The sequence below is a fragment of the Palaemon carinicauda genome, chromosome 17 (genome assembly GCF_036898095.1).
Source record: "Palaemon carinicauda isolate YSFRI2023 chromosome 17, ASM3689809v2, whole genome shotgun sequence".
In the NCBI taxonomy this organism is placed as follows: Eukaryota; Metazoa; Arthropoda; class Malacostraca; order Decapoda; family Palaemonidae; genus Palaemon; species Palaemon carinicauda.
The window spans coordinates 44621546-44640515 of NC_090741.1; the positions used below are offsets into that span (position 1 = coordinate 44621546).

General features: G+C 45.1%; 1 protein-coding gene across 2 annotated transcripts in view; it reads left to right on the forward strand.

Moving 5' to 3' along the window:
* Positions 1-537: 537 nt before the first annotated feature.
* LOC137656054 (uncharacterized) overlaps positions 538-18970 on the forward strand; it is an 82109-nt gene continuing 63676 nt past the window's right edge. Inside the window, exon 1 of one of the 2 annotated variants that reach the window (XM_068390230.1) lies at positions 538-693. In XM_068390230.1, the coding sequence (XP_068246331.1) occupies positions 640-693 (54 nt within the window). In that variant the 5' untranslated portion in view covers positions 538-639. The remainder of the gene's footprint in view (positions 694-18970) is intronic. The other variant, XM_068390229.1, reaches the window with a different exon arrangement.

An 18970-nucleotide genomic window follows, 5' to 3' on the forward strand; every position in this document is an offset into this window, starting at 1 on the left:
AAATTTCAACAGTTGATTATAATTATTTAAATTTCAACAGTTGATTATAATTATTTAAATTTCAACAGTTGATTATAATTATTTAAATTTCAACAGTTGATTATAATTATTTAAATTTCAACAGTTGATTATAATTATTTAAATTTCAACAGTTGATTATAATTATTTAAATTTCAACAGTTGATTTTATTAATGCAAAACCTGGAGCATTTTATGAACCGATCAGTAGTCATAAGATTTATAAGCTGGTGATATTTTTCTTCAGGTTAAAAGGTGTCATAATTTTTCGTAAAAGATTATTTTATCATTTTATTTTTTAGTTTATCACGAATTTTTTTCCCCAAGGAATATTTATCGATTACGGGAGCCTTTGCTTTTAAGACGTTCACAAAAAGAAAAAAAATCCATGTTGAAGCTTTTATCAAATTCATAAATACAATTTTGAATTTTTCTATATATGAAACAGCATTATATAAAATTTTTCGTAAAATACAAAGTATTTTGCAAAGAAATTTCAACCTATTTATTCATGAAGTGCTAAATGAACAAGTTCCAATAACCAAACATTCAGTGTATTAAGTGACGAACTGACAATATTTTAACACCGTGTGTTTTATTTCTTAAAATATTTAATGAATTATGTTATTCTCGTTAAACGGTGTGTTACTGTGGTTTATAATTCCATTCTGCCATGTAAGTTTGAATACAATAAGGTATAAAATAATAATGGATTGATTGGTTAAAGAAAATTTTAAGTTATGCATAGGCCTACTGGTAAATTCCAAGAGTTAAGTACAGCAGTTACATTAGACCTGTTGTAATTTATATTTTTTTTCCTTTCAAGTCTTATATAGACCTATATTTTTTGCATTAGACCTGTTGTTATTTATATTTTTTCTCTCAAACCTTAAATAGGCCTATATTGTTCTTTGAAGCCATGTCAGTTTAGGGTAGGCCTACTTAAAGACATACCATAAGTAAAAATCCTTCTGATCATCCTATAGGTTACAACTTTGCCCCTTATAGGACTTTCTGTAGGTTATAACTTTCATACAGGCCTATCTTTACAAAGGTTAGAATGTGAAAAGCTTTGGTCACCTTAGAAGTCTATTTAATTCATAGAAATCTATTGTAATTTTGTATTTGAAAGTTAATTTAATGTGAAATGAGTTAAGTAAGATGTAGGGCTAGCATGCTGAGCCTAAGATTATTTGAAATTTTGGTTCAACAGCCTTAGGCTTAAAATGGTGTTGAATAGCCCTCTAGGCCCTTGCCCCAGTGATTAAATTCATATATTTTTCTTCTCAGTTTGCCTAACAAGTCTAGTTAAGTCAGGATTTATCCTAAAACTTAGAAATTTATAAAACTTTTATTCAAACCAAAGTAATCTGATATATATCAATTTTTTTTTTAAACATTATGATTAATTTGTGTTGCAAACCCCTAGGGGCTAATTGCACAGAGTTTAAGAGGAAGGACACGGCGCCCTAGGTTTGGTTAAGTAGCGTAAGGTTTCGATCTGTTAGCCCACTGGTGACAGTTTCCTAGTTGACTGCCTGGTATTATTGTACTGTATTACAGGGTAATGTAACCTAGGGAAAAAACTACTCTCTATAGGAAAATGTCCGTTCTCTTCGTAAATGACACTCGTTCCTGTCACAAATTAATAGTTATATATATATATATATATATATATATATATATATATATATATATATATATATATATATATATATATATATATATATCCGCCAATAATGGGTAACCCCCAGTGAGAACTCGGGGTTTTGGGTGGGGAAAACATACTGGGGAAACCTTGGTGACAGTTTATCAGTTGACTGCCTTACCTTGGAAATTAGGAATTTCTAATCTACCTGTATAAAAAATGCTTCAAATTAATCAAAAATGCAATTTATAATCTAAAGCCAGCTTGCATTGCCTTGGCCCCAATCTGTCGTAGGTGGCCATTTATCCATTAACTTGTCACGGTGGGTTGTGTATCTCAGGGTGGCCTGGCCTTCCTAACCTATCACAGGAATGTGTGTATCACAAGCAGGGCTGCCGGATTCTCCACACTAGGCAACTCCACGCTCAGCGGTGTCGCTGATTAGTCCCAGTTTCACCTCTCTAAGTCTCACAGTATTTTGTCTACAGAAATTGCAAAAAGATACTCACATGAAAAAGAATAAACTTTTAGATTTTTCTTGAGCTGACGAAGCAATTCGTCAAAAGGCAACTGTTGTGCGGCAATTGCAATTAATTCCCTCAACACTGATTCAAGAATCAGTCTTTCAGTGAGTCGGCAACATCAAGCGCTGAACTCCACTGAGCCTCCTAGTCCCATAGCATCCACACTTTCATAGACTTTACAATTATTGTAATTTTTATATAGATATCACGGGGAAAATAAATAATAAAACACTCATATTAAATATTTATTACTTTTTATTACATTTTAATCGACATACATCATCTTTTTACAAAGTGTGGAATTTATTAACCTTCGGATTCCACATTCCACACTTGATCAAGGTGTGGAGCAGATTAGCCGTATCGATGACGTAAATTCCACGTTTCGGCAGCCCTGATCACAAGGTTCCCTATCTCATTCAGAGAGAAAAAACCGATTTTGACGTAGGATAATTCTATTTTTGGGTGAGATAGCTATGTCGTCCTGATGGAAGTTCCCTTCGGCAGCTTCCTACTGTATAATATTTCTGCGAGTGATATTACAAGAGAATTACCGTCAGGTATCACGGGGTTCTAACCCCCGGAACGACTATCCAAAGATATCGTGTATAATCAGGGAGGTATCCGAAGATAATTAGTGGCCTAGGCTTACCAAAGCCAATTTGTCAATAACAGAGCTAATCATAATCTATGGTGAAACACTGACGAGATAAGAACGAATAGATTTCTATTGAAATAATTTCATTTTGTTTGAGATTTGCTTTTCTTGTTATATTGTATAGTACATTACAGTATGAAATTGTAAATATTGCGGTACCTGAGATCAAACTTTATTAGCTTCAAAACTATGTTTGAACACAATCAATTATCCCCTTAGAATAAAGGGAAATACAGTAGCTTTAATTGATTACCCACCCAATGATTCATGTTTTATTTTTATTTCTTTTTACAGTTTATAATACTGTATTGAAATACAGTGCCGTACTTAGAAGCATACCAAAAAAAAACAAGAAAGATTTATAATTAATTGAATAGATTAAAAAAATTAGAATAAATGGACAATGCACTCTGCTTTACCTGTAGTATAGAAAGTAAATCTCTAAGGGGGAAGTTTGTGAGGGTAGGACGAGTAGGTGTTAGTGATGTTTGGAAGGGAAGTCTCCATTCATAAAATGTAAGGAAACTGTTCTTCTTGTTTTTTTCTTTTCTTAACCTTTTCCTGGAGCTAACAGGAGCTTGAGGACCTTTTATTAAAAATTGATCAAGAGAGGAGTGTTCCAGTGTCAGTTTTAAGATGCCGGTATTTTTAAAATTATGCAACGCACTGTCATTATATAAATTGCCTGCTCTTCTGGCAAACCTTCGACCTTTATTAGTAGTATGACTTTAGTGAAGCTGGAACGGCCGTGTAAACTTTACACAATGTAATAGTATCTGGTGAGTGATGGGTAGGCCCCTCCCACCCACAAGGGTAGCGTAACTTTGACTTTGGTCGGTGGAGAGCATGGATGTATTTCTTGGCGTCCGCAGTTGGCTGTTTTAATCATTTGCTTAGACTGCTGCTGAGTGTAAAGGGAAGGGGCACTGCCCTTCTTCTCTGTAGTGTCTGCTGATTCCGGAAGGCACTAAGTGTCTTCATTGGCTTACACGACTATGGAGAAAACGAACCTCAAGTTCCCCCTTCTATTTTTGTCTTCTCTGTGACTTCTGAGAAGTTTGAGTAGATGCCGTCATCATTAAGTCCAGGAAATCCGATTGATAGCAGTTAACCTTCTCATATTCCTTACGGCTTCTCTCATTTTGGAAAAAACAGTGCTGTACGCAGTTTTGGGTGGGATGAAGGGCGCAGCTCGTCATTCCCCCTCCTGGACGAGCTTTCTCTCTCTTTCGGGGGAGAGAGAAGCAGCATGTACCTGTGATGTCAGTACATATTGGGACTGCTGTCCCCCGTTGCAGAGTTCCAGAGCCAGCAACCAAATCTTTGGATGTGGCGCCAGCCGAGGAAGGAGTCACGCAAGCACAGTAAAACTGATCAGTCTAACTCTTCTGAGTTTGTCGTATTCCTCTGCCTGGTTTCCCATGTCTTATTCCTCTGCATGGTTTTGTGGGAGGGGTAGGATTATACCAAAATCATCTCTCTGGGGAAGTGTCAAGATATAAGGGCCAGGGGCTCTGGCCCTTGCCTCAAGTGCCAAGTCTCGCTAAACATCTGTCACAGGTGCTACTTGTCAGGACTACGAGCTACGCTCCATTCCCTTTCCTGCAAGACACACTTCCCAGATGCATAGGTAATCTCTTCTTCATACTCGCAAACTCCCAGATGACCTGGAGCTGGCCTGATGAGTTCTCTGGAGATGTTTGACTTCTCAAACCAGTTTCATTATTTTCACAAGCAATGAACACTTTCCCCAGTCGTACGTGTTAGGGCAGCTCGTCGTTCACAGTCTCCAGGAGTTGAAGGTTCATGACTTTGATCACGATCACCTCTTGGCCCTTCTCTATACGCAGAGCCATCCGCACGAGATGTTACAAGAGAGATGTCATGAACACAATTGTTGCCACTTGCACAAGAGCCAGCATAAACACGACCGTCTTCATGCATGCGAGAGCTAGCACGAACCAAACTGTTGTCACCTGCACGAGAGCATAATCGTCTCTAGTAACACGGAAGCCAGCACAAAGACAATCGTCTCCATGTGCACTAGCTTTAGTACACAAGAATTTTACACGCACGATGGTCTAAGCAAATGATTGTGATTGTCAACGTGTATGATTGTCTACGCCCAGGATCATCCAGGAGTACGATCATTAAGCACACAATTCCCAGGCGCTAAGGATCTACTTATCCCCCTGCAAGTGCTGCCTGCAATCAAAAGTGATGAGACAACACAGGTGTGTGTGTGTGAGCGGCATAGCTAGTACTGCCCTCCCTACTCTTTCTAACTAGCAGTGGGGTCGTATGGGTAGTCTTCCAGCTTCACTGAAAGTATACTTCCCTAATAAAGAGCTCAAGTTTTGTATTGTTAGGAAAAATACAAATTAATTTAAATATGTCATATTACAGTACAGTATTTCCAAATTTGTCATAGTATTTCCAAATTTGTCCTCTTCTTTAGCCTTCAATTTTTCAATATTAATCTTACCCGATAATCATGTAGCTGTCAACTCCGTTGCCCGACAGAATTCTACGGACGGGATACGCCAGCGATCGCTATACAAGAGGGGGGTGTACTCACCAGCGCCACCTGTGGCCAGGTACTGCAGTACTTCTTGTTGACACCACCTCAATTTTTCCTCTGTCGTGCTTCCGGCAAGACCTACATGGATACGCTTATAATTTTGGAGTCTTTGTTCACGGTTTTGGTGAAGTATTGCTCTGAGATTTCAGCTTTCGCTATACAGGAAGCTTTTCCCTTAGCTTAGATAGCTTTTGGATTAATTTTGATTAATGGTATAACGATCTTTGCTTTAATTTGGAAACCCCCTTTGACTGTTCTCTGATTCAAGATGTCCGACCATTCACAAGCACCTACCCAAAGACGATGTAGAGTTAGCACTTGTGTTAGGCGTCTTCCGAAGGCCTCGGTTGATCCTCACACCGTTTGTTCCGACTGTCGGGGAAAATCCTGCCAGTTGGATGATCGATGTGAGGAATGTGCCGGTCTTTCGGAATTTGATTTTATTCAATTCCTTAAATATACGACTAAGTTAGAGAGAGAGAGAGTTAGGAGGAGTTCGGCTCGCTCTTTGCTTTATTCATCCCCCCATGATCCTCATCCTTTTCCTCCCCCTGTAGTGGCTACCCCCGAACCTACTATTAGTGCTCAGCCTGATATGTCGGATGTTTTACGTGCCATTCAGGCTTTAGGCGATAAGGTGGAGTCGGTAGTGAGTGACCACAAGTTCCTCTTGGCAGACGTCAAGGAACTTAAAGTGAAAAGTGCAGTGGGAAGTGATAGTGCCAGTGCTGTGCCTAATGCTAGTGTCAGTGTCAGTGTTGCGCGTGAGGATACTTCTGTGCGTGCCAGTCGTCCTCCCAGTCCGGGACCTCTTGCAAGCTCCCAAGCCCAGGGGAGAAGCAATGTCGAAGGGCAAAAGGGTTCGGCAGGCCTTGATCGGCGCACAGTAGTATCCTCAGTGGTTGCGGGCGTATCTTATAGAGATCGTCACTTCCACTCTCAGACGATTGAGCCCTTAATTTCCTCGTCTGTAGAAAAGAGAAAACGCTGGACTCAGGTCTCAAGACCTCTTAAGCGTAAAGTCCAGACCGCGCGAGTCCAACAGCCCGGGTGTAGCCATTGGACTAGCTCGGACTCGCCGCAGTCATCAGGTGACTGCACGCCTCCTAAGAGAGGTAAGGCGATGCCTCAACAGACCTCAACTTCTGTTAAGGCTATGCCTCAACAGACCTCAACTTCTGTTGATCCTAAGATGGCTATGCTGCAGACTATGCAGTCGCAGCTTGCGGTGTTGATGCGGGAGTTTCAGGCAGAGAAGGTTAATACACCTCCTCCTGCGAGCGCTCCTCCTCCTCTGCGCAGTCCAATCTGCCAGACGTATGATGTTGAGGTTCCTCAAGCTTCCTCCATGCGTGAGCTGCCGAGTTGGGAGTTGCCAGATACCAGCGCTGTGCAGCAACCTCCACTTTCCTTGAGGCAGGAGCCTCTTACCACGCAGCAACCTCCTCAACAATGGGGGCAGGAGCCTTATGCTTTACAACAACCTCCTCTACCCTTGAGGCAGGAGTATCTTGCATTACAACCATCCTCGAGGCAGCAACCTCTTGAGGTACGACAACCTCTACCATCCTTGAGGCAGCCACCTCAACTCTCGCAGCAGCCACCTCCACTTTCCTCGAGGCGAGAACCTCAACTCTCGAGGCAAGCACCTCAAGAACCTCAACTCGTGAGACAAGAGCCTCTCTCTGCGCAGCCACCTCAACCCTTGAAGCAAGCGCAACTCTTGAGGCAGGAACCTCATGCTATGAGTCAGCCACCTCAACGCATGCATCTACCACTTTCTCCTCAGCTTGAGCCTCTTCCCATTCAACTTGAACCGCAGTCTATGCAGCATGAGCCTCATGTTTTACAACAGTCGCCTCTCACCACGCTTGCTCCTCAGACCTCCGCAGAACCTCCTTCATCCCAGCCTCATGACTTTGTCATTACCAGCCCTCATCCTCTTCAACAGAGACTTGAGGATGAATCCGCAAGTGCGCATGCACCCGCTCTTCAGGATTCAGCCATTCAGCATTCCGCTTTACCTCTCGCTTCTCAACCCTCAGGTGATGAGGTTTCTGAGGATGAAGCTGCTCACCTGGATGATCCTTCATCTGACGTGGAGGAACCCAAGTCATTGCCACCCTCCATTGACTTTCGCAAGGTCCTGGCTCTGTACAGAGAGCTATACCCGGATCACTTTGTTTCTGCTACCCCTCGCTCTCCTCCATCCGAGTTCTCTCTAGGCATGCAACCTGTTAAGTCTGCCTACACTAAGCTCGTCTTCGCTAGATCTTCAAAGAGAGCTTTGAGAATGTTAGGGGAATGGTTGCAGTCCAAGCAGCAACTGGGAAAGACGTCTTTTATGTTTCCACCTCCTAAGCTGACGTCTAAGGCGGGCGTCTGGTATGCCACAGGAGAGGAACCAGGCTTGGGGGTCCCTGCCTCTGCCCAGGCTGACTTCTCAAGTTTGGTTGACTCTCCACGAAGGTCGGCTATGAGACGCTCTAAGGTCTGCTGGACCTTTTCTGACCTGGACCACTTCTTAAAGGGAGTCTTTCGCGCCTTTGAAATTTTTAATTTTCTCGACTGGTGCCTGGGGGCCTTGAGCAAGAAGACTGCCCCATCTGACAAAGACTCGGCCATGCTGATCATGTCCTGTATGGACAAAGCAATTCGCGATGGTTCCGGCGAACTTGCCTCTATGTTTGTATCAGGAGTCCTCAAGAAAAGGGAACAACTTTGCTCCTTCCTTTCCACTGGTATCACCTCTTGCCAAAGGTCACAGTTACTTTTTGCTCCTCTTTCTAAGTTCCTGTTTCCTGAGGATCTTATCAAGGAATTGTCTGCGGCTCTTATTCAGAAGGACACGCATGACCTTGTGGCCTCTTCAGCACGGAAGGCTAAGGTTGCTCCTTCAGTTCCTAGAACTTACCGCACCCCAGTGGCTGATACTCCTGCTACCAGATTTATTCCGCCCTTTCGTGGCAGAGCCCCCAGCCGAGGTGGTACCCGCCCAGACGGTCACAGGGGCAGGTCCAAGAAAGGTACCAAGTCTTCGAAAAGCAAACATTGACTCTCCTCCTCTCCAGACAGCTGTAGGAGCCAGACTCAAGATCTTCTGGCAAGCTTGGGAAAGAAGAGGTGCAGACGCCCAGTCTGTCAAGTGGCTAAGGGAGGGTTACAGGATACCATTCTGCCGCAATCCCCTCTGACCACTTCTCCCATCAACCTCTCTCCCAACTACAAGGAAAAGGACAAGAGGCTAGCGTTACATCAAGAGGTGTCGCTCCTGTTACAGAAGGAGGCAGTGGTGATAGTCCGGGATCATCAATCCCCGGGCTTCTACAACCGTCTCTTTCTGGTGGCCAAGAAGACAGGAGGTTGGAGACCGGTGCTGGACGTCAGTGCGCTCAATGCTTATGTCACCAAGCAGACGTTCACTATGGAGACGACGAAGTCGGTCCTAGCAGCGGTCAGGCAGGAGGACTGGATGGTCTCGTTGGATCTGAAAGACGCCTACTTTCACGTCCCCATTCATCCAGACTCCCAACCTTTTCTGAGATTCGTTTTTGGAAAGGTTGTGTACCAATTCCAAGCCCTGTGTTTTGGCCTAAGCACGGCACCTATGGTGTTTACGCGACTGATGAGGAATATTGCGAAATTCCTCCACTTGGCGGACATCAGAGCCTCCCTTTATTTAGACGACTGGCTGTTAAGAGCCCCCACAAGTCGTCGCTGTCTGGAGAGTCTCAGTTGGACTTTGGACTTGACCAAGGAACTGGGTCTTTTGGTCAACTTAGAGAAGTCCCAGCTTATTCCTTCCCAAACCATCGTTTACCTGGGAATGGAGATTCGGAGTCAAGCTTTTCGGGCTTTTCCGTCGGCCCCAAGAATCAACCAAGCCCTAGAGTGCATACTGAGCATGCTGAAGAGGAACAGATGCTCGGTGAGACAGTGGATGAGTCTAACAGGGACCCTATCATCGTTAGCCCTGTTCACCGAGTTAGGGAGACTCCACCTCCGCCCCCTTCAATTCCATCTAGCAGCTCACTGGGACAAGAATATGACGCTCGAAGCGGTCTCTATTCCTGTTACCAAAGAGATGAAGACTACTCTCAAGTGGTGGGAGAGCAACATCCTTCTCAAGGAGGGTCTCTCGTTAGCTGTTCAGACCCCCAATCTTCATCTCTATTCGGACGCATCAGACTCGGGCTGGGGCGCGACCTTGGACGGACAGGAATGCTCGGGAACCTGGAACAAGGAACAGGAAACGCTTCACATCAATTGCAAGGAGTTGTTGGCAGTACATCTAGCCTTAATGAACTTCAAGTCCCTCCTGCTAAACAAGGTGGTGGAGGTGAACTCCGACAACACCACAGCCTTGGCATACATCTCCAAGCAGGGAGGGACTCATTCGAGGAAGCTGTACGAGATAGCAAGGGACCTCCTCATTTGGTCAAGAAGTCTAAACCTCACGCTGGTAACGAGATTCATTCAGGGCAATATGAATGTCTCGGCATATCGCCTCAGCAGGAAGGGTCAAGTCATCCCCACAGAATGGACCCTTCACAAGAACGTGTGCAACAGACTTTGGACCTTGTGGGGTCAGCCAACGATAGATCTGTTCGCCACCTCCATGACCAAGAGGCTCCCATTGTACTGTTCCCCAATTCCAGACCCGGCAGCAGTTCACGTGGATGCTTTTCTGCTGGATTGGTCCCATCTCGATCTATATGCATTCCCGCCGTTCAAGATCATCAACAGAGTTATTCAGAAGTTCGTCTCTCACGAAGGGACACGGCTGACGTTGGTTGCTCCCCTTTGGCCTGCAAGAGAATGGTTCACAGAGGTACTGCAATGGCTGGTCGACGTTCCCAGGACTCTCCCTCTAAGAGTGGACCTTCTACGTCAACCTCACGTAAAGAAGGTACACCCAAGCCTCCACGCTCTTCGTCTGACTGCCTTCAGACTATCGAAAGACTCTCTAGAGCTAGAGGCTTTTCGAAGGAGGCAGCCAGAGCGATTGCCAGAGCAAGGAGGGTATCCACTCGTAGAGTCTATCAATCCAAGTGGGAAGTCTTCCGAAGCTGGTGCAGAGCCAATGCAGTTTCCTCTACCAATACCTCTGTAACCCAAGTTGCTGACTTCCTGTTACATCTTAGGAATGTTAGATCTCTTTCGGCTCCTACGATCAAAGGGTACAGAAGTATGTTGGCATCAGTTTTCCGCCACAGAGGCTTGGATCTTTCCTCCAACAAGGATCTACAGGACATCCTTAAGTCTTTCGAGACCTCTAAAGAACGTCGCTTGTCCACTCCAGGCTGGAATCTAGACGTAGTCTTAAGGTTCCTTATGTCTCCTAGATTTGAACCTCTCCAGTCAGCCTCTTTCAAAGACCTTACTCTCAAAACTCTTTTCCTCGTCTGCCTTGCAACAGCCAAAAGAGTTAGTGAGGTTCACGCCTTCAGCAGGAACATAGGATTCACATCCGAAACAGCAACATGTTCCTTACAGCTCGGGTTTTTGGCAAAAAATGAACTTCCTTCACGTCCTTGGCCTAGATCGTTCGAAATTCCTAGCCTTTCCAACATGGTGGGTAACGAGCTAGAGAGAGTTCTTTGCCCTGTCAGAGCTCTAAAGTACTATCTTAAAAGGTCAAAACCTATACGAGGACAATCAGAGGCCTTATGGTGTGCCATCAAGAAACCTTCGATGCCTATGTCCAAAAACGCAGTTTCGTATTACATAAGGCTTCTGATTAGAGAAGCTCATTCTCACATGAAGGATGAAGACCTTGCTTTGCTGAAGGTAAGGACCCACGAAGTGAGAGCTGTAGCTACTTCGATGGCCTTCAAACAGAACCGTTCTCTGCAGAGTATTATGGATGCAACCTATTGGAGGAGCAAGTCAGTGTTTGCATCTTTTTATCTCAAAGATGTCCAGTCTCTTTACGAGAACTGCTACACCCTGGGACCATTCGTAGCAGCGAGTGCAGTAGTAGGTGAGGGCTCAGCCACTACATTCCCTTAATCCCATAACCTTTTTTAACCTTTCTCTTGAATGCTTTTATTGTTGTTTTTGGGTTGTTACGGTAGGCTAAGAAGCCTTCCGCATCCTAGTTGATTTGGCGGGTGGTCAATTCGTTCTTGAGAAGCGCCTAGGTTAGAGGTTGTGTAGAGGTCCTTTAGTATGGGTTGCAGCCCTTTATACTTCAGCACCTTGGAGTTGTTCAGCCTCCTAAGAGGAACGCTGCGCTCAGTAAGGAAGACGAACTTATTAAAGGCAGAGTAATGGTTCAAGTCGACTTCCTTACCAGGTACTTATAATTTCATTGTTATTTTGAATAACTGATAATATGAAATACGGGATACTTAGCTTCTTGATATACATGTACACTGGTTTTCACCCACCTCCCTGGGTGTGAATCAGCTACATGATTATCGGGTAAGATTAATATTGAAAAATGTTATTTTCATTAGTAAAATAAATTTTTCAATATTAAACTTACCCGATAATCATGTAGCTGTCAACTCTGTTGCCCGACAGAATTCTATGGAGGGATACGCCAGCTATCACAATACTAGAAGGGGGTGTTCTTACCAGCGCCACCTGTGGCCAGGTACTCAAGTACTTCTTGTTGACACCTCCTCAATTATTCCTCTGTCGTGCTTCTGACAAGACGTTCTGGGATACGCTTATGTTCTTGGAGTATTTTCACGACTTTGGTGAAGTATTTCTCTTTGATTTCGGCTGTCGCTTTACTGGAAACTTCTATTTTAGCTTAGTTAGCTTTTGGAATTAATTTGATTAATTTTGGTGACGAAGAGAGTATGAACTCTCGTTCACCTTTCAATGGCCGACCCTTCCCTTAGACGGAAGTGTTGGTGTCTAAGGGAGTATAGACTCTCTTTCTTAATTTTGCTTAACAAAAGTTATAGATTTATTTTATATCTCTCCGCCTCTTATAGGCCTCTTCGATTAACTTCCTTTTATTATAAACTTATTAAAATTAATTTTTATATTTGTTTATATTCGACCTTCCTAATAGTAGGCGGTCTTTTCTTGGTACCGAAGTTAATTATCGTGAGCCCGTCATTTCGGTTTTACCTGTTAACATATTATGCTATTTTAAGGTCTTTGAAAGAATTTCTTTGATAGTCTCGTACTTTTTCAAAGTTGAACTAACGTTTTGTTTGTCTCGGCAGTTGTTGACGTTCAGAACGTTTCAACTTGCACTCTATCGTTACGATAGAGAAAGAATGTTCACGGTTTCACATTGCAGTAAGAGTAACCGTGTCTAGCGTTTTGTTCATTCTTTCTTAACTTAATGGTTTTGATCCTAATAAGGAACTTTTCTTTTTGGGAAATATTTCAGTTTTTTCCTTTAACAATAATATGTTTTAACGATATATATGATTGGGCTCTTCTCTCAGGTTCTAAGAGAGAGAGAGAGAGAGAGAGATAGAGACGGAGGGAGAAAGAGGATAAACGTTTCCCTCAAGCCTGCCAGGCGTACGAGTAACGTCGTTATCGTTTTGCTCTTATCCCTAGTCTCTTTAGGGGAAGAAACTAAACGTTTCTAGAGTGATCTAGTGTTTAGTCTCTTTCCAGCCACTGAATTTTCTTTCATTAGATTTTTCTGTTACATTGTAATTCTGTTTTCGCAATTACTAACTTTTGAGAAGGATAGAATTGCGTGTTTCAGGTACAACCACTTAAAGTTTCGAGTTCAGTGAAATAAGTGCAAACAGAAATCAAAGTGATAAGTGATTAGCGCAAAGTATGTCAGTGTTATGCGTGAGGGTACTTTTGTGCGCGCCAGTCGTCCTCCCAGTCCGGGACCTCTTGCAAGCTCCCAAGCCCAGGGGAGAAGCAATGTCGAAGGGCACAAGGGTTCGGCAGGCCTTGATCGGCGCACAGAAGTATCCTCGGTGGTTGTGGGCGTGTCTTACTGAGACCGTCACTCCCACCCGCAGACGATTGAGCCCTTATTTTGCTCGTCTGCAGAAGAGATTTAGAGGAGAAATAAAGGCAGAGTAACGCTGGTCTCAGGTCTCAAGACCTCTTAAACGTAAAGTCCAGACCTATGCCAGACGTACGAAGTAAAGTTCAACAACCCGGATGCAGTCATTGGGTTAGCTCTGACTCTCCTCAGTCATCAGTTTGTCGGGCTGAGAGTGCGCCTACACTCCCCCCGCCTATGCTCGCTCCGCCTGATCACAGTACCACCTGCCAGGCGTACGATGTTGTGGACTCTTCTACAGTCCATGCAAGCACAGCTTTCGGACCTGATGCGTGAGTGTCGTGCTGAGAGTGTTGCACCTCCTCCTCCTCCTGCACCGGTGGTGCACCAACCGCCTGCACCCGTTCAGCCTGTGCTGCACCCGCCTGCACCGGTGGTGCACCAACCGGCTGCACCCGTTCAGCCTGTGCTGCACCCGCCTGCACTCGCTGCACCCAGTCGCAGCACCATCTGCCAGACGTACGATGTTGTGGACTCTACTACAGTCCATGCAAGCACAGCTTTCGGACCTGTTGCGTGAGTGTCGGGCTGAGAGTGTTGCACCTCCACCTGCACCCTTTCAGCCTGTGCTCAACCCGCCTGCACTCGCTGCACCCAGTCGCAGCACCATCTGCCAGGCGTACGATGTTGTGGACTCTACTACAGTCCATGCAAGCACAGCTTTCGGACCTGTTGCGTGAGTGTCGGGCTGAGAGTGTTGCACCTCCCCTGCACCCGTTCAGCCTGTGCTCAACCCGCCTGCACTCGCTGCACCCAGTCGCAGCACCATCTGCCAGGCGTACGATGTTGAACCTCTTTCTGTGTTCGCTGTTCCCAGTGTTGTTCAGCCTCAGCCTTCTTTAAGGCAACCTTCGGTTTGGGATCAGGAGGATTACTCCACTCTTCCTCCTCCTCCCCTGGCTGCTCCACCGGTGGTGCAACTCTCGGTGGAGGTACAACCTCTTCCACCTGTGAGTCAGTCTCCTCAGCTGCTGCACCGAGCTCAACCCGTGCACCCTGTTCCTGCGCCTCAGACACCTCTGCTTGCGGGAACTTTACCTTGTTCTGCGCAACCTCGGTCTCTTCACGCTCCACTCACCACAGGAACAGGAACTTTCTGCACCTTCCACTGTTGTTGTTCCAGCTCGTTCTGACTCTGCTGTTCAGCATACCTTACCTCCATTTTCAAACCATGGCAAAAATATGAATCATGAGTTATGAATGTAAGGTAAACATTATGTTGATTTTTAAACCCCATGCAAGCATGCATAAAGCACTCTAGCACTGGTCATGGAATTTCTGAGAAATGTTAAACGCCATGCACACGCTCTGCTTTCCTTACAGCAGGCTCTGCTTACAGCAGGCTCTGCTTACTACATGCTCAGCATTCAGCATGCTCTGCATTCAGCATGCTCTGCATACAACATGCTCTGCATACAGCATGCTCTGCATTCAGCATGCTCTGCATACAACATGCTCTACATACAGCATGCTCTGCATACAGCATACTCTGCATTCATCATGCTCTGCATACCTTACCGCATGCTTCTCAACATATCTTGGGTTGTTGCCAACTCACTAGACTGTCAAGCAGTTTCATAACGTTGCCTTCTAGTCTGCTGCTTTTGCACCAGTGAACCCTCACTCAGAGAACTTAGCTTTTCTAGGATAAGGTCCCTGTAGATGAGAAAGTTCTTTTCTCCCTCCTTCTGATATTCCCTTGAGGACTCTGTCATTTGGAGGGAGCCTTTAGCTGCATAACCTCTTATGGACTTTTATTTAAGCATAACATGCTTACAGGGAAGGTAATGGTTCCACTTCAGCCGCTAATCCCGTCTGTTACCACACCTGCTCCCATTGACCTTGAGCTGTGTTGCATGACATGCAGTCCAAGCTTAGTCCTTGTTAGAGGATTTTTTGTTTACGGAGTCAATGTGTCACGGGGAAGACGTTCAACAACCAACAGAAGGGACTTGTTGTGACGCAGTGCGGCAACCTCAGCAACCCGTTAAGGAGTTGTCTGTACGACCCAGATAGTCTAGACAGATTCGGGTTGTCACTGTACTTCCTCGCTTGCCCATGATTGTCAGTTTACAGACTGTGCAGCAAGATCATGATCTTGTGTCCGGCTCCGTCAGACGACTGGCTTTTAAGAGCTCTCACAAGTCGTCGCTGTCTGGAGATTTTCAAATGGACTATGGATCTGACCAAGGGACTGGGCCTCCTGGTCAATTTTGAGGAGTCTCAGCTCGTTCCATCCCAGACCATTGTTTCCTTGGGTATGGATCTTCAGAGTCGAGCTTTTCGGACTTGTCCGTCGGCCCCAAGGATCTTCCAAGCCCTAGAATGCATCCAGAGCATGCTGAGAAGGAACCGATGCTTAGTCAGGCAGGGGATGAGTCTAACAGGGACACTTTCATCGCTGGCCCTGTTCATCGAGTTAGGGAGACTCCACCTCCGCCCCCTTCAGTATCATCTAGCTGCTCACTGGATAAAGGACATGACGCTAGAGACGGGCTCAGTTCCTGTTTCCGAAGAGATGAGGTCTACTCTAACGTGGTGGAAGAACAGCATTCTTCTCAAGGAAGGTCTACCTTTGGCTGTTCAGACCCCCGACCACCGTCTCTTCTCGGACGCATCGGACACGGGCTGGGGTGCGACACTGGACGGACAGGAATGCTCGGGAACATGGAATCAGGAGCAAAGGACACTTCACATCTATTGCAAGGAGTGTTGGCAGTTCATCTGGCCTTGATAAACTTCAAGTCCCTCCTGCTTAACAAGGTGGTGGAGGTGAACTCCGACTACACCACAGCCTTGGCTTACATCTCCAAGCAGAGAGGGACTCATTCGAGGAAGTTGTTCAAGATCGCAAGGGACCTCCTCATTTGGTCAAAGATCGAAAGCTCACGCTGGTAACGAGGCTCATTCAGGGCGATATGAATGTCATGGCAGATCGCCTCAGCCGTAAGGGTCAGGTCTTCCCCACAGAGTGGACCCTTCACAAGAATGTTTGCAGCAGACTTTGGGCCCTGTGGGGTCAGCCAACCATAGTTCTATTCGCTACCTCGATGACCAAGAAGCTCCTCTTGTATTGTTCTCCGATTCCAGACCCAGCAGCAGTTCGCGTGGATGCCTTTCTGCTGGATTGGTCCCATCTCAACCTGTATGCATTCCCGCCGTTCAAGATTGTCAACAGGGTACTTCAGAAGTTCGCCTCTCACTAAGGGACACGGTTGACGTTGGTTGCTCCCCTCTGACCCGCGAGAGAAGGGTTCACCGAGGTACTGCAATGGCTGGTCGACGTTCCCAGGACTCTTCCTCCTAGAGTGGACCTTCTGCGTCAACCTCACGTAAAGAAGGTACACCCAAACCTCCACGCTCTTCGTCTGATTGCCTTCAGACTATCGAAAGTCTCTCAAGAACTAGAGGCTTTTCGAAGGAGGCAGCCAGAACGATTGCCAGAGCAAGGACGACATCCACTCTCAGAGTCTTTCAGTCTTAATGGGAAGTCTTCCGAAGCTGGTGCAAGGCCAATGCAGTTTTCCTCAACCAGTACCACTGTAACCCAGATTGCTGACTTCCTGTTACATCTAAGGAACGTAAAATCCCTATCAGCTCCTACGATCAAGGGTTACAGAAGTATGTTGGCAGCGGTTTTCCACCACAGAGGCTTGGATCTTTCCTCCAACAAAGATCTACAGGACCTCCTTAGGTCTTTTGAGACCTCAAAGGAACGTCGGTTGTCCACTCCAGGCTGGAATCTAGACGTGGTCCTAAGGTTCCTAATGTCATCAGGATTTGAACCGTTCCAATCAGCCTCTTTTAAGGACCTCACATTAAAAACTCTTTTCCTCGTGTGCTTAGCAACAGGTAAAAGAGTAAGTGAGATCCACGGCTTCAGCAGGAACATAGGTTTCACATCTGAAACGGCTACATGTTCCTTGCGGCTCGGTTTTTTTTGGCTAAAACGAGCTTCCTTCCCGTCCTTGCCCTAGTCGTTCGAGATCCCAAGCCTGTCCAACATGGTGGGGAACGAACTAGAGAGAGTACTTTGCCCTGTTAGAGCTCTTAAGTACTATCTAAGAAGGTCAAAACCATTACGAGGACAATCAGAAGCCTTATGGTGTGCTATCAAGAAGCCTTCTCTACCAATGTCTAAGAACTCAGTTTCTTACTACATCAGGCTTCTGATTAGAGAAGCAAATTCTCATCTGAAGGAAGAAGACCTTGCTTTGCTGAAGGTAAGGACACATGAAGTGAGAGCTGTGGCTACTTCAGTGGCCTTCAAACAGAACCGTTCTCTGCAGAGTGTTATGGATGCAACCTATTGGAGAAGCAAGTCAGTGTTCGCATCATTCTATCTCAAAGATGTCCAGTCTCTTTACGAGTACTGCTACACCCTGGGTCCATTCGTAGCAACGAATGCAGTAGTAGGCGAGGGCTCAGCCACTACATTCCCATAATTCCATAACTTTTAACCTTTCTCTTGAATACTTTTTATGGGTTGTTCGGCTCGGCTAAGAAGCCTTCCACATCCTTGTTGATTTGGCGGGTGGTCAATTCTTTCTTGAGAAGCGCCGAGGTTAAAGGTTGTGATGAGGTCCTTTAGTATGGGTTGCAGCCCTGTATACTTTAGCACCTTTGGGTTGATTCAGCCTCCAAGAGGAACGCTGCGCTCAGTAAGGAAGACGAACTTAAAAAAGAGACAGAGTAAAGGTTCAATTCGACTTCCTTACCAGGTACTTATTATTTCATTGTTATTTGAGATAACTGTTATATGAAATATGGGATACTTAGCTATCCTTTAATCTTGTACACTGGTTTTCACCCCACCCCCCTGGGTGTGAATCAGCTACATGATTATCGGGTAAGTTTAATATTGAAAAATGTTATTTTCATTAGTAAAATAAATTTTTGAATATACTTACCCGATAATCATGATTTAATTGACCCTCCCTTCCTCCCCATAGAGAACCAGTGGGACCGAGGAATAATTGAGGAGGTGTCAACAAGAAGTACTTGAGTACCTGGCCACAGGTGGCGCTGGTAAGAACACCCCCTTCTAGTATTGTGATAGCTGGCGTATCCCTCCATAGAATTCTGTCGGGCAACAGAGTTGACAGCTACATGATTATCGGGTAAGTATATTCAAAAATTTATTTTACTAATGAAAATAACATTTTTGAATATACTTACCGATAATCATGATTTAATTGACCCACCCTTCCTCCCCATAGAGAACCAGTGGACCGAGGAAAAATTGAGGTGGTGTCAACAAGAAGTACTGCAGTACCTGGCCACAGGTGGCGCTTGTGAGTACACCCCCCTCTTGTATAGCGATCGCTGGCGTATCCCGTCCGTAGAATTCTGTCGGGCAACGGAGTTGACAGCTACATGATTATCGGGTAAGTATATTCAAAAATTTATTTTACTAATGAAAATAACATTTTTCTTATCTCTAAGGTAAAAATTATTTGTAAATTTCATTTGCTCACTGAAATGTTTGAATTCAGGCGTGTTCAATCACTGAGGTATTACAGTATAAACTTGTATT